The sequence below is a fragment of the Alosa alosa genome, chromosome 3 (assembly GCF_017589495.1).
Source record: "Alosa alosa isolate M-15738 ecotype Scorff River chromosome 3, AALO_Geno_1.1, whole genome shotgun sequence".
Classification (NCBI taxonomy): Eukaryota; Metazoa; Chordata; class Actinopteri; order Clupeiformes; family Clupeidae; genus Alosa; species Alosa alosa.
Genome location: NC_063191.1, coordinates 31496663 through 31524493, shown reverse-complemented (window position 1 = coordinate 31524493; position 27831 = coordinate 31496663). Strand labels below are relative to the sequence as shown.

At 39.7% G+C, this 27831-nt stretch overlaps 1 protein-coding gene and 1 long non-coding RNA gene across 2 annotated transcripts in view; both read left to right on the top strand.

The window, feature by feature from the left end:
* Positions 1 to 7720, top strand: part of rfc2 (replication factor C (activator 1) 2) — a 32988-nt gene extending 25268 nt beyond the window's left edge. Inside the window, exons 3-11 of the mRNA XM_048239970.1 lie at positions 457 to 498; positions 603 to 709; positions 802 to 903; positions 3680 to 3780; positions 3888 to 4045; positions 6935 to 7000; positions 7097 to 7177; positions 7269 to 7382; positions 7512 to 7720. Of these exons, the coding sequence (XP_048095927.1) occupies positions 457 to 498; positions 603 to 709; positions 802 to 903; positions 3680 to 3780; positions 3888 to 4045; positions 6935 to 7000; positions 7097 to 7177; positions 7269 to 7382; positions 7512 to 7613 (873 nt within the window). The 3' untranslated portion in view covers positions 7614 to 7720. The remainder of the gene's footprint in view (positions 1 to 456; positions 499 to 602; positions 710 to 801; positions 904 to 3679; positions 3781 to 3887; positions 4046 to 6934; positions 7001 to 7096; positions 7178 to 7268; positions 7383 to 7511) is intronic.
* Positions 7721 to 14652: 6932 nt separating this feature from the next.
* Positions 14653 to 17565, top strand: LOC125292434. Its single transcript, XR_007193189.1, has 4 exons — positions 14653 to 15058; positions 15926 to 16020; positions 16218 to 16363; positions 16990 to 17565. It is a non-coding gene; the product is annotated as an uncharacterized LOC125292434 (long non-coding RNA).
* The last annotated feature ends 10266 nt before the right edge of the window (positions 17566 to 27831 follow it).

Sequence of the window (27831 nt, the reverse complement as noted above, 5' to 3'; positions counted from 1 at the left end):
ATGTTGTACGGTATTTAAAACGGGTCTGGAAAGCTACAACCACGTTTTTGTGAATTTAGGTGCTTGGAAGAGCAGAAGAAAAGCTACATATTATTTTTTCAAAAACTATTCAGATGCGCCGCAATATTGAGATTTCAAAGGCTACTGTAGTCTTGTCTCATGCATTCCATTTAAAGGTATTGCACAACACTGCTGTTGGGCTTATTCACACTGGAAGTAGCTAACTGCGACTATACTGTTAACATGACATCCTACTGCAGCGTGTAGATTTGAGTTGAGCTGAGCAGAGCCCAGTAGCCTGGAGTTTTTTTCTCGTCGATATCGAGAAAATAAGCTTGATCGGTGTGAACCCATACCTTATAGACCTGATATCATTATTGCCAGCTGTAACATACCAATACCATACCATACCCTTAAACTAAGTATTAACCTGACACTTGCTTTAATTTTTTTCAGGTTTTTGCCAGACAAGGCAATGTTCCAAACATTATTATTGCCGTGAGTTCTGTTGGGTTTTGTCAACATTTTCTTCATTATGAAATGCCTAATGTTTATGCATTAGTGGTGAAAGTCTCAATCTGTATGACTTGTCATTGTAACAGGGACCTCCTGGTACTGGAAAAACAACCAGCATTTTGTGCTTGGCCAGATCACTGTTGGGCTCTGCTATGAAGGATGCTGTGCTTGAGCTGAATGCATCAAATGATCGGTAATGGGTCTCTTTGCCTCAAGATATTGATTTTCTGTTGGAGGAAAACCTTGTAACAAATATTTGATATGTAATTGCTTGAATCTTTATAGAGGTATTGATGTGGTGAGAAACAAGATCAAGATGTTTGCTCAGCAGAAGGTAACTCTACCCAAAGGACGTCACAAGATTATAATCCTGGATGAAGCAGACAGGTAAGGCTTGGAAATGAGTATTGATGTACAAGTTTTCTGCATGTAATGACTGGTTTGTTAAAGGCGAGACACTACAGGTGAATAACATTTTTAACTAGCAGATATCTCTAAGAAACTTCCCAAGTTGATTACTTACATTAGATAGATAGATGCTTTATTGATCCTCAAGGGGAAATTAAAGCAGGGGTCTCAAACTCAAATGAGCTGGGGGCCACTTCTGCCAACGTCATCTGATTGGAGGGCCGGCTATTTCTGAAAATGCAATGTTTTTTTTGTTTTTTCAAATACCACACAAAACTGCAAACAGAAAGTGCAAGTGTTTTTATCCCTTTTTAGACACCTGTGCTAGCAACCTTAGCTTATAAATAAAATAATGATAAAATAAATATTAATACAAATTATAAAAACATACAAAAGCATAAAAACAGGTATGTGTGGTTGTTTCACACCAAATAAAAATATTTTCATCTCATGCATGGCAAACTTTAGGCGCCAGGGTTAAGAAAACACCACCATTTGATTTTGACATCAAAATTTCAAAAGGTTTGAAAGTGGTCAGCGATAAAGTCCTACTGTAAATATAAAAATATTTGAGTATAAACAAAAGTTTAGGAAGGGAGTAAATTTACCCATCTAATTTGCCACTGGATAGCAGGCACCTCAAATTATGCACCATTCTGTAAATACTGGATGTTGAACATATTTGAGCTGGTTTACTTTCTTTTTTGTCATATTACCCATATAAGTGAAAAGTGAAAGTGATTGATAATGACTGACTGACTCTCTACTATTGTGTTACATGCTCCAAATGTAAAGCACTTTGAGCTGCATTCTGTGTATGAGAGCTATACAAATAAAGCGTAGTAGTAGTAGTAGTAGTAAACAAATTAACAGTAGGCCTAAGATGTAAACCAACAATAGTAAACTCGTGTTCATTAATCATCTTCGTAAGTCGATTATATGGTTAAATGAATCATACCCGCCGACCTTCAGTCTCACAAAGTCTCAGACATCGCGAGAAACGGGATCGGTTTACATCCTGCATCAACAGCACAGAGGCAGGCTAACGAAGCGCTAGTGATTGTTGCAAACGTGTGTGTATAATGGCAGAGCCGGCGAAGAAGCAGCGAAAACCCTTGATGATGCAAAGAAAAGGAAAAGGGCTTCAGACCAAGCAAGGGCTCGCACACGTATCGACATGTACAGACGCTAGGGGGAGTTTCGTAGAGAAAAGCATCAGGCTTGTCTGGTGTCCCTTTAATATGAGAAGAAAATGTATTCTGTAACTTAATTACATACATTTTAAAACACAAAATCTGAGCTTTGGATAAAGCCAGGTTCAAAATTATTATTTCATTGTGTTCACACATTAGATAAGAAAAAAATTAGAGGGATTTATGGATATCTACTTTTGTTATCCTGTAAATCAGAATATACTGTCAATAGCCTTAAAAAAATGATTTTTGCCATGTTTTTAGGAATAAAATGTCAAATCGGGCTAGGAATATTATCAACAATCCCCTGTAAAAGTCTTATTTATTAACATATTAGGGCTGTAACGATACACCAACCTCACGATTCGGTTTGTATCACGATTTTTGACCCACGGTTCGTTACAAACCTCGATTTTTTTTATTTTATTTTGGGGGTAGAACACCAGAGGATTACAATATAATATAATACACAGGATTTACGGCATAACGACGTGTCTGCAGGGAAAAGAATCAGGTTCGCTTTCGCGTGATCTCACATGCAAATTTCTTTTGCGTTTCCCACACTGGCAACACGAAACATAGCCAAAGTCATAGAGTGCAACTTTATGAAGCTGGGGGAAGACACCAAACTTGTCGATAAAGGTATAAAGAATAAATGGCGCTGGTCTTGGATAGATGAGGTGGGTAGTGTAGCGAACTGCTCTGCCAGCAATGCTATTTTGACCTAGGCCTAATTGAATGATTGAACCGTGACGTCACCTTAATTGGGGGCGTATCTGTAGTATTTAGTAGACGTGAACACGGAGACGTGAACAACAGAGTTGTGGAATGTGGCGAGCCTGAAGAAATAAGTATTGTGCTTAATGTTAACAAGCGGTTTCAAGTCGAGTTAGTATTTACCTCTCGTTAGAATCCGTGAATCGTCTGCCTCGTCTTCATTCGTGGATTCGTTGGAAAATTATCTATGTTCGTTTCGGATACCTGTATCATCCAAACGCACCGACCCAACGGTTAGCCTCCTAATTCCATCACGGGAGAAACCGAAAAGGAACCATCAGGAATCAAAAGGAACCAAATCAAAACTAATCAAAGGGAACCAAAGGAATCATCTCGGGCATATTACATATCCCTATGGCTCACTTTGCCCCACCCACAGATAAACGCAGGAAAGTGGCGGGATTACAAAAACTGATGGGATTACTTAAACTGGTTGAGCACTACAAACTTAAAACTATTCATTCATGAACACCTTTGTACATTAATGTAGTGACAAAGTTAACCTACAAGTTGCTCTTGAAGTTTGTATTGCTGTTAGATTTTACTGCCCTCTACTGACACTTTGTATTAATTAATTTACCACTCCAGTCCGCAGCAGTTATTCCTAACTTATGTGTAATATATATATATATATATATATATATATATATATATTTTTTTTTGTAATTGATGTAATGGCACCATATTTCTTTAGTGTTTTTCCTTTAATTGAGCCCAGACAGTGTGTTTGTGTTTATGTTGTAATGTAGAGGAATTTTCTTTTTTATTCACCTGTTTTTCTAAAGCATGACTGATGGAGCTCAGCAAGCACTGAGGCGCACCATGGAGATCTATTCCAAAACTACACGCTTCGCTCTTGCCTGCAATGCATCAGACAAGATTATAGGTCAGCCTTTGGTCTTGCTATTGTAGTGATGAATTGTATTGTTCACTGTTCCCATACATGCTTCAATACGCTAATCTTGCAAGGATGATTGATATTATTTTCACCAGAGCCCATTCAGTCACGTTGTGCAGTGCTTCGCTACACAAAGCTACGGGATGACCAGATCATGATGCGTTTGATGGAGGTGGTGGAGAAGGAAAGACTTACTGTCACCAATGATGGTCTGGAGGCAATCATCTTTACAGCACAAGGAGATATGAGACAGGTTTGGATTGGAATTTAGCGATACTGCTATTTACGATTTATTGTTTACAAAGCTTGTGTGCGCGGTGTGTGTGTGTGTGTGTGTGTGTGTTTTTTTTTTTTTGAGTCTGACTGCGATTCTGACTAAGAAAACAGCTAAACATACCTAACGATGGGTTTCCACACAGCGAAACACCTCGCGATTTTCGGCCAGAGACATTTCGCCTCGGGGGGCGTGACGGCCAAACCGCTAACCTTTTGACTGCAGTGTCTAGCCAGTGGTGGCAAGCGAGCTAATTAGGCTAATCAGCTAGTTCAAACGTCTAAGTACTTAATGAAGATATCCAGGGGTCTTTATGCCTCGACTAAGTTGATGTTGCCTATAAACAACAATTCATGTTCATAGAAACAACAAGGTCAATAAGACATAGTATATTTCATACCTGTGTTGCAGCATGTAGCCTAGCTGTCTAGCTAGGTTTACAATGCAATCCAATGTCCGAAAATACTAGCATTTCGCCTGTCGGCTAGCTAAAAAATTTGAGTGTTTAAACTAGCATATATAGTGGTCTATTTAGTGGTGTATGTGCTCTGACTAAGTTTGTGTGGCATATAAACCACAATTCGTGTTGATACAAGTGGCAATGTTAGTGTAGAAACATTTTAATCACATGCAAATTTTCGTGTTACAGCTCCGGTAGTTTCCGCCATCTTGGTCAGACTTTTTTGTAACTCCCGCCTCCAAAGACAAAGACGCGGACCTGATTGGTTCTCGAATGGTCCTCATTTAAATAAAGTTAAACTTTCGCCAACTTTGTTTCGCCTGCCTCTGCGATTCACTCTCATTTCGCCCAACCAGGGCGAATTTAGTCTCCATTCAACATCAATGACAGTGACGCGAAATTTCGGTGTGTGGAAACACACCGTAAGGGTTTAAAGTTCTCCGGCATCAAGCTAGATCTCTGGTATGCGGTGTATGGCTGATGGGGGAAATGAAGTCAATACATTTTGGAACTTATTGTCGATGCAGTTTATCAAGTTCGAGTCAATTGAGTTCACTTACCAATGCAGTGTTTCCTCTACGTTGATTTTAGCATGGCGGCCCGCCACGGCAGAATTAATACCACTACGGTATCAGAATCAGGGCAGACGCACAATGTAGTTGAGGTTGCTTTTTAAATAATCCTGCCGACATATCCTCCCCCTAACAATGAATAAAACTAGTCAGAGGTTATTATGGCTCGTCCAGTTTCACTTTACATAGGCCTATGATATATTGTATTGGTGTAACCTATTTAAAACATTAACTTTCTTCTCAGTGTTTCCTCTTAATTTTGTAGCGGTGCCACTGCTTCAGAATTAGAGCAGACTCATAGTAGGCTAAATGCCCTCCTCTGGCTGCAGAAAATTGCTGTTTTAACAATAAACAGCAATGCTAATCCGAGGTACCTGTCTAGTTTTATTCCATACATACAGCAGGGAAAATAAGTATAGAACATGTCAAAAAATTTTTTCAGTAAGTATACTTCCAATGAGGCTATTTGCATGAAATTTTCACCAGACATTAGTATTAACTCTGATAATCCACCCATATATAAAGTCCATAGGTAAAGTTATGTGTAATAAAGTGAAATGACACAGGAAAAAAGTATAGAAATTTCTTAAATACTTTGTGGAAGAGCCTTTATTCGTAATGACCGCTTCAAGGCATTTCCTGTATGACGAAACTAATCAGTCACAGTATTCTGGTGTGATTTTGGCCCATTCTTTTAAACAGATAGTCCTTTAATATTGAAGATTCCAGGGTTCCAGGGCTTGTGAATCTGATCTTTAGTTAACTTCCAAAACTGTTCAATTGGATTGAAGTCAGGGGCTTGATTTCCTTTCTCTGAAACCAATTGAGAGTTTCCTTTGCTGAATGGTTTCAAAAAATGACTCCATTCATCATTCCTTCCTGTATGAAGTCTGCCAGTACCATGAGATGAGAAACAGCCCACACCATGATGCCACCACCTCCAAACCTCACTGTTGGTAGGGTATATTTAGGGTGATGCGCAGTGCCATTTCTCCTCCAAATATAGTGTGTAGTGTGTAGTATGACATGCGAAAAGTTCAGGTTTGCTCTCACCTGACCAGAATACATTCTCACAGTATTTCATAGGATTGTCCAAATGTTGTGTAGCAAACTTTCAACGAGCTTTGCCATGTTTCTCTTCAGCAATAGTGTCATGTGGGATGAGCGTGCATAGAGGCCATGGCAGTAAAGTGCATTACCTATGGATTTTCTCTGTAACAATTGTAATCTTGCAAGCAGATCCTGTGCATGGCCAGTTGATGATGCAGTGATGTTCCTTCAACTTGCAGATAATGGCTCCAATACTGCTTGCTGGATGATTCTGAAGTTTTGAAGTGCATCTGTAACCAGTTCCATTGATATGTTTTGCAACAATAAGGTTGCAAAGGTCTTGGGAGAGCTCTTTGCTTATAGCCATCACTAAATGTTTGTTATGTAACACAAAGGCACAAAGCTTTGCCAAAAACATTTTGTATGCACTTGCGGTGATAGCCTAGTTATGTGAGTCGCGGACTATAGCCAAAGAAAGTAAAGGAGATTTGCACCAAATAAAGGCTGTGTTGTGAGTTGTGTTTCTACAGCATGTTGGCACAAAACTTAATTTCTGTCATAAACCAAGTAGGCTAAGCGTTTTCTCTATTGTCAACGTGAACTGTGGTTTAATGCATGGGTTAACGTGACGTGAGGCAGACAGAAGATGGGCCTGTCTTTAGTTCCTGAATCCTGTCCCTCTCAAGTCACGACTCCCGTGTTGTTGTTGTTGTTGTTTTTACTTTGATTACACTTATTATAGTTTTCATATTAAACTGAAATTTCTGTTCTTATTTCTTCGACCAGGCACTTAACAATATCCAGTCAACAAATTCAGGATTTGGTTTTATCAACAGTGAAAATGTTTTCAAGGTACCTTTCATTTGTTTTGTTAATGTTAAACTATTTTTCCTGTCACAAAATGTGAATAATAATAATAATAAAAAATACATTGATTGCGTTGTACAGGTCTGTGATGAACCTCACCCTCTACTTGTTAAAAGTATGCTGGAGCATTGTGTTAATGCAAACATTGATGACGCTTATAAGGTATTTTGTTTAAAGCTGATGGTAGATACCATTTTATTATAACTTACTTTTGTCTCTTCCAATGATAATGACTTGCCCATCTGCCCTCTAGATCATAGAACAGCTTTGGTCTCTTGGTTACTCTCCAGAAGACATTATCGGAAATGTCTTCAGAGTGTGTAAGACATTTCCAATGCCAGAGTATCTGAAACTGGAATTTATAAAGGTACATATCCAGGATTTTATGAAAATGTTATTTTCAATACTTAAAGCAATGTGCTTTAGTTTATCTGTATAAGAAAATGATAGGATGTCAACAAAATGTTTTTTTTGTTTGTTTGTTTCAATGTTGCAGGAAATTGGTTACACACACATGAAGGTGGCAGAGGGAGTAAATTCTCTGCTGCAGATGGCTGGACTATTGGGAAGACTCTGTTGTAAAACAACTGTGCCATAATCTGGTTTAAGTGCATCTCACTGTTCCCCATACTGTTATACACTGTACGTAGATCCACAGGTAAAGAGTTGTGACAGAAATGTGTAAATAAATTGTCTTCAAATCTATTTCTTTTCCATCTGTGTTTATTGTATTCAGCAAATTTTTTAAATAAATAAATGCTTCATTTGTTGGCTTTTCGTAAGTACGTATAAGTACTCTTTTGATCCCGTGAGGGAAATTTGGCCTCTGCATTTATCCCAATCCATGAATTAGTGAAACACACTCAGCACACAGTGAGGTGAAGCACACACTAATCCCGGCGCAGTGAGCTGCCTGCAACAACAGCAGCGCTCGGGGAGCAGTGAGGGGTTCGGTGCCTTGCTCAAGAGCACTTCACTACCCTCCGGTTACAAGTCCGAAGCGCTAACCAGTAGGCCACGGCTGCCCAATGGGCTTCTTATGAGTTTCCACACGTGTCTGTACAAAGGGTCAGACAGTAACCCTAGAGGTATTTAATGTATCCGCAGGGCATACTAAAGCTGTGTTGAAAATGTATGTGTTGAGATATACTTGACAGAAAACCGTGGAGGCCTTGTAGATAATGGCCAATAATGTAATAACTTCCCGATAATGTAATAACTCCCAATAATGTAATCAAATGTCTTATTGCATTAATGGGAGTATATTTGTGTATACCCTTATTTTTTCTGAACCCTGTAATGTAATAATTTTCTACCAGGGTAGGAATTTCACGGTGGCCACATCGGCCATGGCCATCATTGCCCCTTGCGTTGGCCGTGATGCCCCTTTGAAAATCAGAGGTTTACAGTGCCCCCTTCTTTCAATATTTTGCTTTGTGTCCGACTAATAGCGATTTTTATTTAGCCTTTGACCTGTCAACATAATCTTAGCATTCACAGCGCAAATTAATTTAGTCTTTTACGCAGTGGAGAAAGTGACCGCGCACGGCAAGAAAGAAAGTGCGTCCAAATTCACCCGTTCTTCTCAGTTGAATTACTTATTTTAAATGTTAAATATAGGCCTAGCCTAGATATCTGTAAATATTAGATCAGATGATTTACAGTTCTATGTAATGTCATGTTTCATGTTTTGTAATGTTTCATACAGTATAGCAGGTCTACTGCTGTGAATAGGCTAAATACAATTTTGATAATTTTTATAGCCTACTACGGTATAGTTACCTTTGGCCTTGGTGCCCTGACATGTGACAATTGTGACCCCCACCAAATATGCCCAACTGCCCCTAAAATTATGAAATTCGAAGCCTGGTTTCTACCTTCTGTATTTAGGGACCATGTAGCAAAGCTAGTTAGTGACTCATTATGACCACTGGTAGCGTCATATAGGGATTGCTGTGAGTCACGTATAGAAATGGCAAGTGGGAGAGATAACGAAGGCTGCCCGGAGTTGGAGGATACGACAGTGTCGCTTAAGCCTGGTGTGTGGGAACATTTTGGTTTTCATTTTACCTATGATTACCCGGTGGGCCGTTAACATTTTGGGCCGGTCTGAATATCGTGAGCTTAAATATATTGTTTCTGAAGTTCATTTGCTGTGCCCTTGCGGGCGGCACTTCAGCAGCCTATGCTGTGTGATCGCAGCCCCTTACTCGCAGTTTCCCAAATATTAACAAAGTAGCACTTACAAAAACTGTTTGGAAGTTGCAACCAAGTTTATTTGCAATAATTAAGGGGAGTAGGCTATATGAGTGGCCCTTCCTTCAGTGGCACGGCTCTGACACAATCTCGTGTGCAGGGAAGACGACCCATACAGAAAAATAACATTCACATATATGCAGCTTGAACATATTCCAGTATAAGCACATCTATGTTAAATAAATATATCTATGTTAAATGCATATATGTCCATGTATGTATCAATATATTTCAAAATATAAGTAAATATTCAATATTGGCCACGTTATATTTTATGCATATATTTAAATATATGACACTAAGAAGCATGATCACATAACCCTTGATGAAGATTCTGATCACATGATCTATATATTTCTTATATTTCGATTGTCTTGAAAGGTGCTTTATAAATAAAATGTATTATTAAGTGTGCTTGCAAAGCAGCACTTGTTCTTAAGTTTCATTTTTCCCGTCTCCCTAATTTTTTGTCAGCTCTAGCGCCTAGGCCCTTTGAGACTGAGACACCATTCCAACTTGGTCCGGTCAGTACCGGTGTAAGTTGTTTGCGAAGATGACATCAGGTGGGCGTGTCGTTCGTCCGCCATATTGGATTGAACCGAAAGCGAAACTAAATTTTCACAGGTCACAAATTTGGTCCGAACGCCACGAAACTTGATGTACATTATCCTTGGACCAAGCCTCACAAAAGTTACCAGAAGGATTTTTGATTTTCAAAAGCGTTTGCCCGTCACAGTCAAACGAAATCGGGCGGCCCGGAAGCTCGAAACAGGAAGTCGTCCATATCTCAGGAACACTGTCACATATCGATACCAAATTTTGTATTTGAACTCGGGACTCCAATGTGAGGGTGCATAAGCTAAATAAAAAAAGAAAACATTCCAAGTTTCCAGCATTTGGCAAACCACCCACCCGTATTTGGTTACTATCACCTTCCACATTTGCAGTTGTACTTTTACATCTATCACAATGCCTTCCAAGTATGCATAATGCAGCCTCAATGTCTCCAGGCAACCTTGCCCAATCATGAAATCCTTGCTCTGCCATGGGATAGTATGGACTTACGAACTGAAATGGTAAGGAGAACATTAGCTATTTAGTGCTGACGTAGTACAGTTATTTTCACATTGACGGTATTCAAATTAAATGTTTCATTATTGTTAAATATCATGATGGGAGAGTATTATTAAAAATGTTACAAGTATGCAAATGCATATGTTTACGGGCATTTAGGTTTTACGGTGTTGTTTTGTTGTAAAGACATGCAAGGCATTCTGGGCCGTAATGAACAGTGGTCGGCAGCACTCCATAGGCTACGTATTAATATGAATAGGTGTTTCTGTAAACCTAGGGACAATAAACAGCTATCTCTGTTACAAAAACGAGCTGGTAATCGCTCATTGAAGAGGGAACTATGATAAAAAGATTGTTTTCCTAAAAGACGAAAGAATAAGCAAGCAATGTCACATATTTAACATCTGAACGCTAGGTGGCAACGTTGTATTACATTTCACTAGTGTACTTGAAATACGGTGTGAGCTTCACAAGTAAGGAAGGTGCAAATATTATGTCATTTATCATGGGAAATTATTGGAAATAATAATTATTATTCTTGTTCATTCTAATTGCAAACCACACACATCCATTCGTAATCACACATTTACTTTTAATACCTTGAAAAGACTCTCATTTTGTTTATTTGATGTTGCCTAGCAACGCAGCCTTTAGAGCAAAGATTCTAGAACAGGGCTTCAGAGAGACACGTTTTGAGTTTGTGGCCAAGAACCTAAAATATCGGTTTCCATGTGTATGTGCTGGATGGTGTGCGTCCTTTATGAAAGTAAGTGTTTTTTACAGTTAACGTTACAGACATAATGAGTTATGTAGTGGTCAACATAAATGTGCCCCTTCTGTTATTAGAATGCTAAGCGGAGAAGCATGCTAAGCAGAGATTTAGGGGCCGTTTATACGAGAACGATTGCGAAGGAAGACGACAAAATATTTGATCATAAGTGCCTTTCGTTTACACGGCGACCCCGCCATCGGGCTTGAAGGCGAAAAATCTGAAGACTCCTTCCAGAGTGTAGAGTTTTGAAGACGACCGGGTTGCGTCTCCGTCCTAAACGGCTAAACCAAAGATCCTTGATTACCTCTCTGGCTAAACTGTCAAATTAGAATGTCTGGCGTGACGTGCGGGGTTCTATCACACCACCACCCAGCGGTCTAGAATGCATATCCAATCGAATATCACATACTCTTGCGTCTTCATATAAACAAAGATTTCCCCCTGAGAATGCTCGTCTAAACGCGAATAAAAAAAAATGAAGACGCGACGCCACTTCTGCGTCTTCTCTTTTCATCGTCACCATATAAACGTAGCCTTAGTATCATTCATTTCTTGTGCTATGTTGCTAATTGGGATTTATGTTGTTTAGCGTAATGCCATGGTCATTTGATATGAGATGCTTGCACTCGTAACTTCGTCACTTGTAACTTTAGGACTGCTATTTTTTTACTAACAGTAATTCACGAAGCACTTTAGCCCTAAAAGTAGCACCTAAGTCTGTGACAGCTTAAAAGAAGTGGGAACTTGCCTTGTAGGCATAACTAAGGGATGCAATAACACCACCAACAACCAAAACTAGCCTACTCATTGTCAACATATACATTAAATGTAACGTTTCATGTGAATAAAATTTAAATGTTTTCTTTGCAAACGTAGGCATAGGCATATGGTGACAGATTAATTTAATAATGCTGCTGTGTGAATCACGGTAAGCGCGAATGAAGACGCGTGACATTATTTATTTTTGCAGCCAATCACTGCGGTCATTTTATTTAATTGATTTGATCTCAGTCATAGAAGCTAAATTCGAAGGCAGGCCACAGGTAAAATCCAACGAACCGCATTCAACCCGCAAGCTAATAGATGAATAGCCCTCCTAGAGCTTTTGAGATATTGCCACTGCTCCAACACTGAAAGGCACTGTTGCAATGCCTGGATCAAGCCAGGTTCAGCATAGCGTATGCCACAGTCTGCTCACGTTGGTGACCGGACCAGGGCAAGCACACTTTCGCAGTTCCCGCCGGAAATGCAGTCTTGTTGTTGTTGTTGTTGTTGTTGTTGTTGTTGACATATATTTCTCTAATATAGCTCATATTCTACTATGGTTTGATATTTTCAGCATTGATCAATAAATATTTTACTATTGTATTTACTTAAAAATCAACCATAGTATCAGTATAAAGAGGAAGAAACACAACACTTCTGTTATCTTTTATTCTATTTTATTGAAAATCTTTGTTTTTGTTATGGAACCTCAGTTCTATCACTTTGGCATTTATTGCCTGGCCCAGCAATCTGGAGCGAGTGCCTGGCCTGGGAAGTGCTTCATGGTGGCCTCTGAATAAGACAGATCATATTCCACTAGAACATGCAAAATATTAGTGACACAAATACAGACGCTAAAGTGCAGCTATTGTGCATCACGATAATTGGAGATAAATACAAAATGAGTTGGAGAGAAAGACATACAAATAAAATAAATTCACGAATTATCGCCTTAGTCCTATCAGGTTCCAGTGCATGAAAATGCAAAAGTTGTGATGTAAAATATCATGTATAGTTAAAATAGATAATACAGAGATGGTTACCTCGATGATGCTAGGATAGACATGGTGGTTGCATAGTTTAATAAAAGTTGATAGATTAAAAGTAGACCGTTTAAAGTTGAATGTAGATAGTTTAATAGATAGATAGTTTAAAAGTAGACCATTTAAAAGTTTAATGTAAATAGTTTAAAAGTTGTTGACAGACTGAAAGTTTAATGAATGTTGATATTCAAATAGTTTAATGGCTGTGTACAGGTAGATATTTGACGATAAAGTTGAAATGGCTCTAATGTTTGCTAGCAGTTTTGCTAACAATTTTAACTATGCTAACAATGTTAACTATGTTAAACATGTTACTTAGCTAACTTAGCTAATGTTTTCTAGCAGTTTTGTTAAAAATGTTGACAATGCTAACCATGCTACTTAGCTAATGTTTTTTAGCAGTTTTGCTAAACATGTTAACAAGGATACAAGGAAGTTTATTGTCACATGCATATAGTTACTGGATGTAAGAAATGCAGTGAAATTATGTCTGGTGTCAGCCTATTTGTGCATTTATGGGGGGTGGTGGTAAAGTGCAGTAGAAGAGGGGTTTAGTAGATTAAGTAGTGGCAAGGGCTGCATAAGAAAGGTGGGGGAGGATTGGGATTGGGGGGGGGGGGGGCACCAACAAGGAGCACCCAAGAGCAACAGGGGCAAGGAAAAACTCCCTTACTAAGGAAGAAACCTTGGGCAGATCCACGGCTCAAGGGGCTAACCCAACTGCCAGGGGTCTTGGTGTGTGTGTTGGGGGGATGACAAGGGAGATGGGATAGTGTGCTGTGTATGTGGGGAGAGGGCAGTGTGCAAAGGGGGGGGTGTGCTGCAAGTATGGTGAAGGGACTTACTATTGCAAGCAGAGTACTGTATGTATGATGTATGTGAGTGATGACAGTGAAGATGTGTGTGTGTGTGTGGGCGGGAGGGGAGTGGAGGGGGGGGCCAGTGTGCAGCAAGTATGTAGAGGAGGCTTACTGTAGCAAGCAGAGTGCTGTATGTATGTGAGGTTCTATGGAGCTGTGCAAAAGTTGGAGAAAGTCAGATGTGTGTGTGTGTGTGTTTTGACGTGTGATGAAATAAGAAAATAAATAAAAGGTCTGTAGCATAGGGAGAGGGATGTAAAAGTTCTAAAAGTCATGTAAGTGTGTGTGTGTGTGTGTGTGGGGGGTCATGAGTGCTGAGGAGTGAATGAGTGCAAAGTCAGCATAGTGTGAGTTCAGAGTTCGGATGGCCTGGGGATAAAAACTTCTCCTGAGTCTCTCAGTTCTGGCTTTGTGACTACATAGGCGTCTTCTTGATTTCAGCGGTAGGAATAATCCATTGTTAGGATGAGAAGAGTCCTTCAGAATCTTTTGGGCTCTTAGGAGTACTGTTCTGGAATAGATATCTTGTAGAGCAGGGAGTTGAGTTCTTATAGTACGTTCAGCTGAGCGCACTACTCTCTGCAGAGTACTACAATCTCTAACTGTGGAGTTCCCATACCAGGTGATGATGATACCAGTTAGAACACACTCAACCGCTGAAGTGTAGAAGGCCTTCATGATGGATGTAGAAACTTTGAATTGCTGACGAAGGAAGTAGAGTCGTTGTCTGGACTTCTTCAGAACATATTGGGTGTTAACAGTCCATGTTAAATCTTCAGTAATGTGGACACCAAGGTATTTAAAACTATGACTCTCTCTATAGGTTGCCCGTTTTTTCGTTGCCATGGCGCCGCCGCGTTCGGACGCCTTTTTGGTTGCTCCACCTAACTTGTGCTTATATTTACTCTTTTACCTTTTATTAACCCCTAATTGTTTCCACTTTTCCACTGCACTGATTACACTGTACAAAATGAATCCTGGTGCCAAGGAAATTACACACAAAAAATCAAGTATGGCTTAATTTCTTGAAGCAGTCGCCTTAAAAAAATAACTATTATGTTTTCCCCCAAATAAATCAACTACATTTGCGAGAAATATATTCAGAGAAAATGTTCCCTAAAAGAATTGTGGGAAATTGCACAATTTCTCGCTGATAAATGTGCAGCCTTTTCCTCAAATATTTTGAACATCTGAAAAACGTCCTTCAGTTGAGATTTTGAAAAGAATGCCTCGAAGACGGACGCCATTGAAGTTCAGCATGGAATAGTAAAAGGTAAAGTATTTTGTTCCTGCTACTTGTGAAAGCTAGCATGAAACCTACTACAAATATACAATTAAGTAATGTCACATCACAGGTATATATTTTCATACCAACGTTTTGACCTACTAGGAAATATTGGTGAAGTTAGCTTAACAGTAGCAAGGTCGCTAACGTTAGCTGTAGAAGCTAGCTGCTACTCAGATGGTTGGTAAACTAACCAGCAAGCTAACCTTAACTTCGGTAGGTTATATTATAACCTTATCAATTTCAAATGGCCAAGTTTATAATCATTTGTAATACTTGGGACACTCTAAACTGACATTAATATATTATTGGAGTCGACGATGTCTTAATCTTTTTGTAACGAATTTGAAAATGGTTGGTTGGAATTTTAATAGCCACTGAGGGAATAGCTAACATGCTAACGTAGCTGGTTAACATTAGTTAGCCAGGACTCCACTGTTCTAAGCGATCTAGTGTGGTGTCAAATGCTTGTCTGGCACTAAGGGATCTGTTGACTGACTAATAACGTTAGCTGAGACCACCAGGGCATTCTTTTAGGCATTTGTAGCATACACGTGGTGTAAGGTAACTGTTAGTGTTGTTGGTTAAGGTTAGGTGCATTGTCCATTCTCAGTAATAGTATTGATATTAGTTAAGTGTCTGTTGGTTTTATTTGGGTTATTTAGCGATTATGTTAACATATTTGAACACAAACACTTCTGTTTGTCTGCGGTTAAAACATTTGGTAGCCTACATGGTAAATGATGTCAGGATGAATTTTGGAAGTCCTTTGCTAGTTAAGTTAGTTGATATACTGCTGATAGTCAATTGTGGTTCTTGTGTTTATATAATTATGGATTTTGTTTGTTTTAACAGGGTTGGCAAAATGCTCATCAAGGTCCAGTACCGTGGACTAAAAAAGTACCTCAAACTGCAGCCTGGTTTTTCTTATGAAAGTTTCATTGAAGAAGGTAAGGTTTTATGTGAGCTTAGCTAATAAATTTAAAATCCATGTTTGCATGCATCTGATATCAGATCACTTGGCCAGTGGGTAAGGTAAAAAAAGATTTTGTTACCCTTTAGTTGAATTAAATTAACTAAAATTGGAAACTGAATTTCTTAAATTCTTAAAGCAACCCTTTAAGATTCCAATTTTGTGTTTTTGCAGAATTTGTGCCAGCAGGTTCTTCTACTCTAAATTCTTCACTTTTCTGAAGTGATATGGAGAGGTCCTCTTCAAACAAGGGGCATCAATCTCCTGGTGCAGGAGAGAACACCTCTGCCATAGGGGATGCAGCAGAAAAGGCCAAATGGGTGAGCATTTAAAATTAAAATCTCACTAGGAAAAATCCTTGTCTGTCCTCCAAATGTGGAAGCCTGGCTTCGTGTTCCGGTAGTGTCAAATCAACGGGCACGTTCAATCTTGCAGCACTACAGATCTGGCTGAACGTAAGGCATGTTTTTTAGATTCAGCCAGATCTGCTTGCAGATCCAGTGCTGCAAGATTGAACGCGCCCGCTCATTTGGCGTTAACGGAACACGAATTTAGGCAATTTTCTTCCTTCAGATACAGGTCTTGTTATAATCTCCCTGTACACTTTCAAAAGTTTATAACACTTTAGTTTGTCTGTAGAGACCCTCACCACACTACCAAGTGTAATCATATTTTGAGCACTGCCAGTGGTTTAAAATAGTGTTTGTTTTTTCAACATGCTTGCTGCCCCCTTAACTTTCACTGTAGCCTATGCTGCTGTCTGTGTTGCAGTCTTGCTCAAAACTCCACCAATTAACACAATTTTGCTACCACACTACCATAAATATACCCTAGGTTGTTTGTGCTCTTGAGTTACACTTTAATACATTTCCTGTGTTTTTAGAGGGTGCAGGTAAGTTTTCTCTTTACAAGTGTATCACCGTTATTGTTTCTCTTTTACCCATAGATGGTCCAGGAGGTTCTGGAGAAGAGTTCAGGAGGAGAGGAAACAATGGAGGAGTATAAGAGATTGAGCACCTTGACACACTGCACAAGACGTTTTGTAATGTGAAAAAACAAAGTAGAAGCATTATTGTGCACATATAGCCGCTCACACAACTTGCCTGCAGCGTGACAAGAAAAACCTAAATTTGGTAGTAGAATTGTTGTGTAAAAACAATTTTGAACTGATGTTTGTCCTTCTTTACACTTCTCATCTTCTTAAAGGAACTCTGGATCTCATTCATAGTCAGCATTGGGTCCTTGGTTACCTGTCTGACCAAGGCCCCTTTGTCCCAGGATTACTCAGTTTGGCTTGCATTTTTGCGGAGAGTTGGAGGATTTTGTGTAGATGTTGATGAAGATGATATGTTTGTTATATCTCTGTCAGTCGTCTGAATATTTTTAAATGTTTTTTTTAAATGCCCAAGCTATTGTTATTTTTTTTTTCTCAACGTCAGGTTTAATTTACACTGAATAAATGCTGTTAAATGAAATACTGACTCTCTAATTGTGTATATACACCACATCCTTTAAAATGTATAGTAATAGACTTATTTAAAACATGCATAACTGCTCAAAATAAGTGAGGCAACTATATTGCACGTGATTTTATCATGCGATATTAACCAGAAAAAAAATCAGGGAAATTTCCTTGATTTATTTTGAATGTGCTTAATTGCATTGAGATATTTTACACAATTTGTTTTTGTATACATGAATAATTTAAGTAAATTTCCATGATTTGTTAAAATCTATATTCTTAAAAATAATAGGGTTATATTTTTCCCTAATATTTTCACGTGTAATAAGTTGCCTCATTTTTTTTCATGCATTCCTACTGTGTCATTTTTTACAGTGTACGTATGATGGCGTTACACTCAGAAACATCGGAAATGAATTGCCTTTTTTGTTTCGTGATGTTTTAATCGGCGATTCTACCTGGCCGACTGAGATTCTCCGAGATGCATCATGGTACCATGGAGACGCATCTCGGCGCAGAAGGAAAAAACACAGAGGAAAACGAGCCGGGGAACACACTGGATCACTGCTACACACAGTTCAAGAACAGTTACAAAGTTAAGTCTCTACCAGCTTTCGGAAAATCAGATCATGCCGCTGTTTTCCTACTGCCTATGTACAAACAGAGAAGTCAGAGGGAACCCCCAGTGACGAAGGAGGTCAAGCGCTGGACTGACCAATCGGAAGCCAGGCTACAGGACGCCCTTAGCAGACGTTGACTGGGAGATGTTCAAGACGACCTCTGCTGACATTAATGAGTTCGCGGAAGTAGCATTGAGTTACATCAATATGCTAACTGATTCCATCATCCCAACTGTAAAGATCCAAAGCTTCCCTAACCAGAAGCCATGGGTGGATAGAGAAGTGAGAACGGCATTAACCCTTTAGGCGGCAGAGGTTTTTTTTTTCGAAACTTCGATTTTGACATCTTCATTTCAAAAGGCTATATCTTAAAAGTGATAAGAGATAGAGACTTTCTGTAAATTAGAGAAATATTAAGGATGACCCAAAGTTTATGTGGAGATTAAATGTTTGTATCGAATTTGCATATTATGAGGTCATATGGTCGCGGCCATCTTGGATTATAGAATTTTCATGAAAAGTTGCATGTTTGAATGATAAAATGCACCACTTCTTTCACCCCAAAAATGTCCCTCACCTTCTGTATGCTATATTGCACAATACTGAATACTCAGGTAAATAGTAAGTAGTAAACAAACTGTGTAAATAATTACTAATAAATGGCAGAAACAAACCAAATGCATGTAGCGGTAGGCTGGCCTTTTCCATTTACTACATACAGTAGGCACTCTGATTCCATGTATGGGGCACATATATATTATTCAGATGACACACAAACACAAGTAGACAAGACCTGTTTAGTTCAAAAGCTCACTTGCCATGGTAAGGCACAGATCAGGAGTGAGATGACGAGACAAGACGAGAGACAATGTTAGTATTTTTTTTCTTTTTGTTGTTTTTGTTGATGTTTTTTTGTTGTTTTTTTCTTAGCTGACAAAGACACACACATCACAAGGATATGAACACACAAAAAAGATGTATATGTATGTAGATGTAAGTGTATGTCCTAAATGGTCAGGGAAATAGGTAGCAAATCAACAGTGTAAATCATTACTAATAAATGGCTGACAAATTTTTTTTTTTTTATGTAGCAGGCCTTTTGCTGTAGAGATAATGACTCCCTATCCCTATCCATACAGGGCCGGCATTCCTAATAGGAATTTCCTATCATCTTGTGATAGACTATGCATGGCCTAATGGCTCCCCTGCCCCGTGTCACCACCTCTGCTCCTGCTGCGAGCAGCATGGCCAGATCTGCCTAGCGCGCGCGCCGAGTGGAGAGAATTTGCGCAGCTCTGACTAGGCCTACTGTCATTCTCATTGCGACTCCCCACACTGCCTCTACGTTCCCCCCCTAACTGTCCTATGAGCACTTCGACCTCGTCTAACATACCCAGTGGCATTAGACAAAGGCTCCACCACGTTACTGTCGCCGCGATTGCGGAGAGGCACACGGTCAGAAGACAGAAGCTAGCGCTACATGGACATTTACCTCCAGCCTCGTTTGCCACACCACTAACACCCTGCTAACTTCCCGATTAACACTCCGACCCTGTGAAACATTATTCCCACCACTGACATTGGGCAAACGATTCAACGTTTGTGCTTGGTGTAAGCTAAACTCTCACTTTGTCCAGCTGCAACATTGCAAGGCAGGGACGCATCTGAAGCCTCACTAAACGAATCACTGTCATTTTCTGAAGGCAGATATTCCCCTTCAGAATCAGGGTCCGCGAATAGAAGACCCAACACTTCATTTTGGGTAAACTTTTTTGATGCCATTAGACGATAATCTAATGCAAATAATCGCTGACGTTGACAATATCGCTCTGATAACGTGGCTCACACGCACACAGACCTCTCAAGTCTCACGCATTGAGCGTGAGACACACGCATTTCAATGACTTCACACGCTCACGCCACACATGGCATTTCTCACTCCGAAATGTGACACGTTTGTAAAATATAGCCCTTAGACATTTCTGTGCGGGCAAGTTAATTACTTGCCCGCACAGAAATGTCTAAGGGCTATATTTTACAAACGTGTCACACAACGCTGTCTGTTCAGCTCATTCAGTTCAGAGAGCTGCTGTTCAGTTACTAACCTATCGGCCAATCAGAAAATAGGATTTTTAACCAATCAGGAAATCGTTTTGTTTTGATGTGGGTCCGCAACGTGGAGACTGCTGGTCAGCGGAGTCGTGGAGTGAAATTAGGCCTGGTGCTTCGTCTGATAATTTGCTGCGCAGTTCATCAAGATACCGCGGACCGACAAAAAAGAAAACAAACGTTTCTGCTATCGATGTCATTAAACATGGAGCCATACAATAAAGTGGTGGTAGGCTATGAGCGTTCATTCAATGCAGGCGTCTGCGCCGAGAGAAACTGAAACTAATCGATAAAGTTGGTATCAAAGCCCGCTTCAACCTGTTGAATGCTATTTAATTGTTTAACGACACTGGAACTTCCATAGAAACAGAGCAGAGACTGTATAATACACTGTAGGCAGAGGTGGAAAGTAACGAAATACATTTACTCACGTTACTGTATTGAGTAGTTTTTCTGTGTATTTTGTATTTTTTAAGTAGTCTATAAAATCGGTATTTTAAATTTTACTTGATTACTTTTTGAGTGAAGTATTGTACTTCGCTACATCAAAAATCCCATCGGTTACTTGAGTAAAAAAAAAAAAAAGTTAAGACTAACTGAAACAGAGCTGGATCACGAGATGCATCAGATTAGCCTAACCTATGAAAGTGTATTTTCCGCTATTCCAATGGGTTGTCTCAGTTCATTTTATCACCAATGATTATTATTATTATTGGAGATATTCAAGCAAACACCATGGGATTTCGTGTTTTGACGTTTGTGCTCACCTTTCTTTGGAAAGAAGTTTATTAGCAGTTGTTTCCCCTCATTTTGATGTCTCTTTTTTCTGTTTTGGCTTTTGTTTTTAGTAACTTGACTTGGCTTTCTTGGAGAAAGACATTGCACCAGCAGCACAACAATTAGCGGTCCACTACTAGCTTACGCAACTAAATAAACAAAAGATAGACTACCTTAATCGTGCAGGCGGACTAAACCATTTAGCTCTTTAGCAAGGGAGAGTGAGAGTGACCTTAGACAGTTTTCACTATGTTTTGTATACAAAATCCAATCAGTCAAACTTTACATTTCGTCTGACATTCATTTTTACATTTAATTTGGAAGTTAAAATATTCAGTTAAAATAAATATATGGTGGAAATGAGTATTGAACGCTTAATTTTTTTCCAGTAATTAGCCTAAACTTCCAGTGAGTCTATTTGAAATTTTCACCACACATATATTAACACACATATAAAAAAATCCAAACATAAAGAGTTTTGTGTATTAAAGTGAAATGACACAGGAAAAAAGTATTGAACGTGCCTACTGAAATTTCTTCAATACTTTGTGGAAGCCTTTGTTTGTAAAGACAGCTTCAAGACATTTCCTGTATGACAAAACCTATTAGTCGCAGTATTAGGTGTGATTTTGGTCCATTGTTCTAAACAGATTCCAGGGGTCCCTCTTGTGAATCCTAATCTTTAGTTCCAGATTACTTCCAGAACTGTTTAATTGAATTGAATTGAATTGGCTGCCTTCAAGTCTTTCTGGAGCCTTCTCCGAGTGGTCCTTGGCTCTTAGAATTGACTATCCTTCTGACTGGTCAGAAATATTGCAAGGAGATCCTGTGCCATGTGCCGGTTGATGATGCAGTGATGTTTCTTCCACTTGGAGATAATGGCTCCCATGCTGCTTACTGGAAGATTCTGACGTTTTGAAATGCATCTGTAACCAGTTTCATTGATATGTTTTGCAACAATAAGGTTGCAAAGGTCTTGGGAGAGCTTTTTGCTTTTATCCATCATGAAATGTTTCTTGTGTGACACCTTGGTAATGAAAAAACCTTTTATAGCCCATCAATATGTAAGCTACTAACCAAGCTTATATTAATTTGCACAGATAGAAAGGATAACTACTCTCTAACTACTTCCAGCTCGTTCCTTCCCTTTCCTTGCCTTAGTGCTTTTTCTTAGCGTGTAGCATGTGTCCCTGTGTTATTCCACTTCATTACACATGACTGATGAAAGTGTTGTGCCCCCTGTATTCCACTTTTCAAGGGCCCTTTCCTCCATTGCCCTATACTTCCCACTTTCCCCCCCCAGTTCGACGCCCTTTAATCTGCTGAACCTTCTGCTCGTTTCCAAATATAAAACTCTCTGCAACTCAACATTGGCCTACCTGCCTCAGCTGCTTGTGAGGGGCTTTTCAGTTGTGCTGGATGACTGTTCACTGCAAAGCGACCCAAGGATGAGTGCAACTAACTTTGAAAATCAACTACTGCTCAAACTTAAAGGAGAACTCCGTGATTTTTCACATAGATCTCCATTTCTCAACATCCTTATCAGGCAAGTACCTCCACTCGGCGGCCATATTGCAACACTTTTTGGGCACTTATCGTGCATCTATTTCGGCAGAAATGCGTGTGGGTAAGGCTTCACGACACCAATCTTGCTCCAGCAGCGAGATCACAACAGATGATTGGCACGATGTCTTCACAGCACACCATATGATTGGCTCAATGTATTTTACAACACACCACATGATTGGCTCAATGTATTCACATGTCAACGTTTTGCCGCGGAAGGGTTGTGATATGTGTAGACAACTGGCATATTACGCATACAAACTAACCCCATGCATTACTATGGAGGATTTTTTGAGTGCTGTATCTCCTCATTAGAAAGTCTCTGGTAAAACTGGTTGTTCTGGTATCTCCCCCCCCCCAAAAAAGTAACTAAGTAACTTTTACTTTAAAGTACATTTTAAATGAACTACTTTTTACTTTTACTTGAGTAAATTTTCAGATCGGTATTTTAACTTGTACTTGAGTAATATTTCATCAAGGTATTGGTACTTTTACTTGAGTACAATATTTTCATACTTTTTCCACCTCTGACTGTAGGCTATAGCACTGAGTATTGTATAGTCAAATTTGAATATAAAGTGGCCAAAAGCTATTGTAGCCTTCTTTCTATCTGTTCAAGATCAACAGATCAGTGATTTACGCCTATCTGCTCGCCAAAAAAGCTGGTATTGTGTTTCCTGAATCCTTACATTCAGGCATTCAAATTAAACTTCATTAACAAAACATGTATTGTTTTTCTCCATTTCCTACCAATGTATGATGCTTGCATGAGGGAAACATCCCAAAACAATAGCACCCATATAATACTTGCTGTTTTGAGAAGTATTTCTTTTCTTATGCAAGAATCATGCAACCATGCAAAAGCAATGAAACTAATTATATCTTACATTAGTAAAGCAGTCCTCTGATGTGCATGTCACAAAACATTTAAGTGAAAGTGCATGTATAACAATGTAGGCATAATAATGATTGTGATAATGACAATTTGATTTGGAGGGAGTGGGGTTGGGTACGTGTAGATGCGCCCTATGACCCCAAAGTCTGCCATGACTGGGCCTCAGGTCAAAGACGTTTGAGAAAGGCTGGTCTACATAACCTGCATCAGATTGAGGTTTGCAGTGATGCGCCTGAAGGCACGGGTTGAGGACTCAGTCAGTTACGTCACAATATGCACATTTGTTTAAATTCATACCTACGTAATCACCATGACCAAAATTGTACTTTTTTTTTTTCTTTGAATCTTGAAAAACCTATCTACCGACCCATTTTTTTTTTTTTTAATTTTTTTGGCTGTTTCTGCAAACAAGAATATTTTTAAGGATGGCCTCATGACTGTGAAAATGGCTGACATTGAACCACAGTGCTTTAAATGGGAGCCCCCAGTATCAGTCATCAAAATCTGCCACAAACACTTACAACACACAACATCACTCATAAACACACACACACACACGGACAGAACCACCACTGTTCAAGAGAACATTTTGGGGCTAAATGTGCTTTTTCTCATTTGGTTGTTTTCTGTTTGTTTAGAGCAGAATGAGTCACTGCTGTTCAAAGGGCCCATTTGGGTGAAATTATTATTATAATTTATGTTATTATTATTTATTATTATTTACTATAGGGTTCTAAAATAAATAAAACAGTGTGTTTGAAATAATGGAATTTGTGCTCTCTCATGAAGCTGGGTCTATGGGACATGGGGAGGGTGGGTCTCTGTTGATCGGGGGGAGGGGGCGTGGCGCCACGAGTAGTTCAAGCAGACGTAGGACTTTCATGTACTTCGATCAGGGGGGAGGGGGCGTGGTACTCTGCCAATGCCACTCTCACTCCTTGCAAACTTCAAAACTTGAGAGCCCTGCACGCACACTAGCTCCGGTATTGCACGCACTGATTCAATGCGCTGTAGCTCGAAAGTTTTGTTTAAAGCATGACCTTTTTTGGACTCAGGGATGACGTATGACATGTCTGCCATCTAGTGGAGTGGAGGTTGAACGAAATATGACACCCTATTTGACTAAATCGGCCGTTTTATTCAGTATCGCATCTTGTCGAGTAAACTCGACCGTGGCGCCTAGAGGGTTAAAGTCGCGCACCATCACTTGATGCTGGGCTTATTTCAGGGGATATGACGGATTACAAAGCAGCATCATATAGTTTACGTAGAGCTATTAAAGATGCTAAGCGGCGCTATAGAGACAAAGTTGAAGCTGATTCCTTGGAGGGTGATCCAGCACGAGTGTGGAAAGGACTCCGAACCATCGCTGGCTTTGAAAGAAAGTCCCCTCCTATGATGAATGTGAGTAAAGCCCTCCCTGATGCACTAGCTGCAGCATGTGAAGCAAATGAGGATGCACCTTTCTGTGTCTCTGAGGTCGATGTAAGCAATGCCTTTAGGAGGGTTAATTGTAGAAAAGCTGCTGGACCAGATGGAATTTCTAACAGGGTTTTGAAATCCTGCGCTACTCAGTTAGCTCCTGTGTTCACTTATATCTTTAACACATCATTGGCTCAAGAGACAGTTCCTACTTGCCTCAAGTAGTCTGTTATTGTTCCAGTACCGAAAAACAAAAGTCCATCATGTCTAAATGACTACCGCACAGTAGCCCTGATGTCTACAGTAATGAAGTGTTTTGAGAAGCTTGTGAAAAACATTATCTGCTCATCCCTCCCTGCCTCCTTCGACCCCCTCCAATTTGCTTACAGAGCCAACAGGTCTACAGAGGATGCCATCTCAAACCTCATGCCCACCACCTTAACTCACCTGGAGGAGGGGAATGGGAATTATGTGAGGATGCTGTTCATTGATTTTAGTTCAGAATTCAACACAATAGTACCCCTCACCTTGGTTACAAGGATGAAGGCCTTAGGACTGAACACCACCCTGTGTCACTGGATATTTGACTTTCTCACCAACCGTTCACAAGTGGTTAGAGTGGGGGGTCTGACATCTGACACATTAACCATCAGCACTGGTGCTCCCCAAGGCTGTGTTTTGAGTCCACTGCTGTACAACATCTACACACATGACTGCAAAGCCAACAGTAGTCATACCTCCATCATCAAGTTTGCTGATGACACAGTGATCTTGGGCCTGATTAGTAACAACAATAAACAGCTCTACTTGGATCAGGTTGATGAGGTGGCACAGTGGTGTCAATCTAACAGCTTGACACTGAATGTCAATAAAACCAAGGAAATGGTAGTGGATTACAGAAGGCAGCAGCAGAACTACAGTTATACCCCACTAATGGGCAGCCGTGGCCCACTGGTTAGCACTCTGGACTTGTAACCGGAGGGTTACCGGTTCGAGCCCCGACCAGTGGGCCACGGCTGAAGTGCCCTTGAGCAAGGCACCTAACCCCTCACTGCTCCCCGAGCGCCGCCGTTGTAGCAGGCAGCTCACTGCGTCGGGATTAGTGTGTGCTTCACCTCACTGTGTGTTCACTGTGTGCTGTTTGTGTTTCACTAATTCACCGATTGGGTTAAATGCAGAGACCAAATTTCCCTCACGGGATCAAAAAAGTATATATACTTATAATGATCAGTAACTATGCTTACAATGCTAACTATGTTAACCATGCTACTTAGCTAAGTTAGCTCATGTTTTCTAGCAGTTTTGCTAAAAATTATAACTATGCTAAGAATGTTAACTATGTTAACCATGTTACTTAGCTCATGTTTTCTAGCAGTTTTGTTAAAAAATTTAACATGCTAATTATGCTAACAATGCTAACTAGCCACAGTGGGTAGGAGTCATAGTTGATGACAAGTGACGGTTACAATGGCTGAACAGTTCAAAAATTCAGTAGTTTAAAAAAGGGTTTGTTTAACAGTGAATTATTGTAGTGAGGACTTTTATTTTGAAACAGTTTTTGGCAGAGGAAGCAGTTGAACAGGATGTGTAGTCTTAAGACAATGATATTGTATGCTCAAAGCCTGAGACTGGCAGTTGCTGCAGGTGGCCTGGCCACCTGGCCTAGGATTCTAATTGCTTAACTGCTCTATTGTGATGTCATCAGCCCAATATTAAGTCTATGGGGAAATTTTGATTCGTTTTTAATTAATAGTGTAAAAAATATGAAGATAAGAATAAGATGAAAAATACAAAGCCCACATGTCCTAAGTAAGACCTACGTGACATAGTTTGAATGAAGTTTCTACGTTAAATGGTTGAAGCTGCATTAAGTGCGTTAGAAGAAAAATAATTGGGGGCCAAGCAGCGAGGACCTCATTGTGTTTCTACGTTTTCCTATTATTATTGGGGGCCAAGCAGCGAAGCTGCGAGGCAACCCATAGTGATTCTATGTGTTCTTCTTCTTCTTATTATTATAACGAAACACTCATTTGCCATTGAACCATACAGTAAAAAGTTGGGAAATTTGGCACATTGATTCGGTATAGTCATATGATTAATTTCACTAAGTTTCATGTCAAGTGCTCTAGCGCCCCCAATGTGTGTGATTTTGCATTACTATTTTGCATTACTATTCTATTTTTGCATTACATCTATGCGCTGAAAGTTTCAACCATACAAATTGAGGTATACTTGGAATCCTTGGATGAGACCGAACTCAACGCACCCCATGACGTCAATTTCCGCCACGTTGGATTTTCCGCCATATTGGATTTAATCAAAAACACTTAAAAGGAATCAAAGGTCATAAAGTTTGTCCGATTTTGACAAAACTTGGCACAGATGATCGTCAGACCATGACTCACAAACGCATTGCTTTTTGGAGCCATATTCAAAACCTGTTGCCTGTCATGACCAATCAAGTTTGGTGGCAAAGCCGCCAAACAGGAAGTGAAGTGAAGTGATATCTAAGCAAGGCTTTTGCGTATCAACACCAAACTCAGTACATGGTCTCAGGACCCAATTAGGAGAAGGCTCAAGACATTTGTTGCATTTTGACCACTGTGTGTTGCTATAATCACAGGAAGTATAGTCAAATTTCAGCAACGCTTTGACATAGATAAACCAAAGTCTGTACATGGGGTCAGGACCCAATAAGGATGAGGCTCAATAAATGTAATGACCTTTGACCACTAGGGGGCGCTATAATCACAGGAAGTGGGCTCATATTTAAGCAATGCTTTCACGTATCGAAACCAAACTTAGTATATGGACTCAGGACAACATCCTAAGGAGGCACAATAATTTTAGCAACCTTTGACAACTAGGGGTGCTATAATTTGCAACACTTTCTCGTATCGACACCAAACTTGGTATGTGGACTCGTGACTACAACCT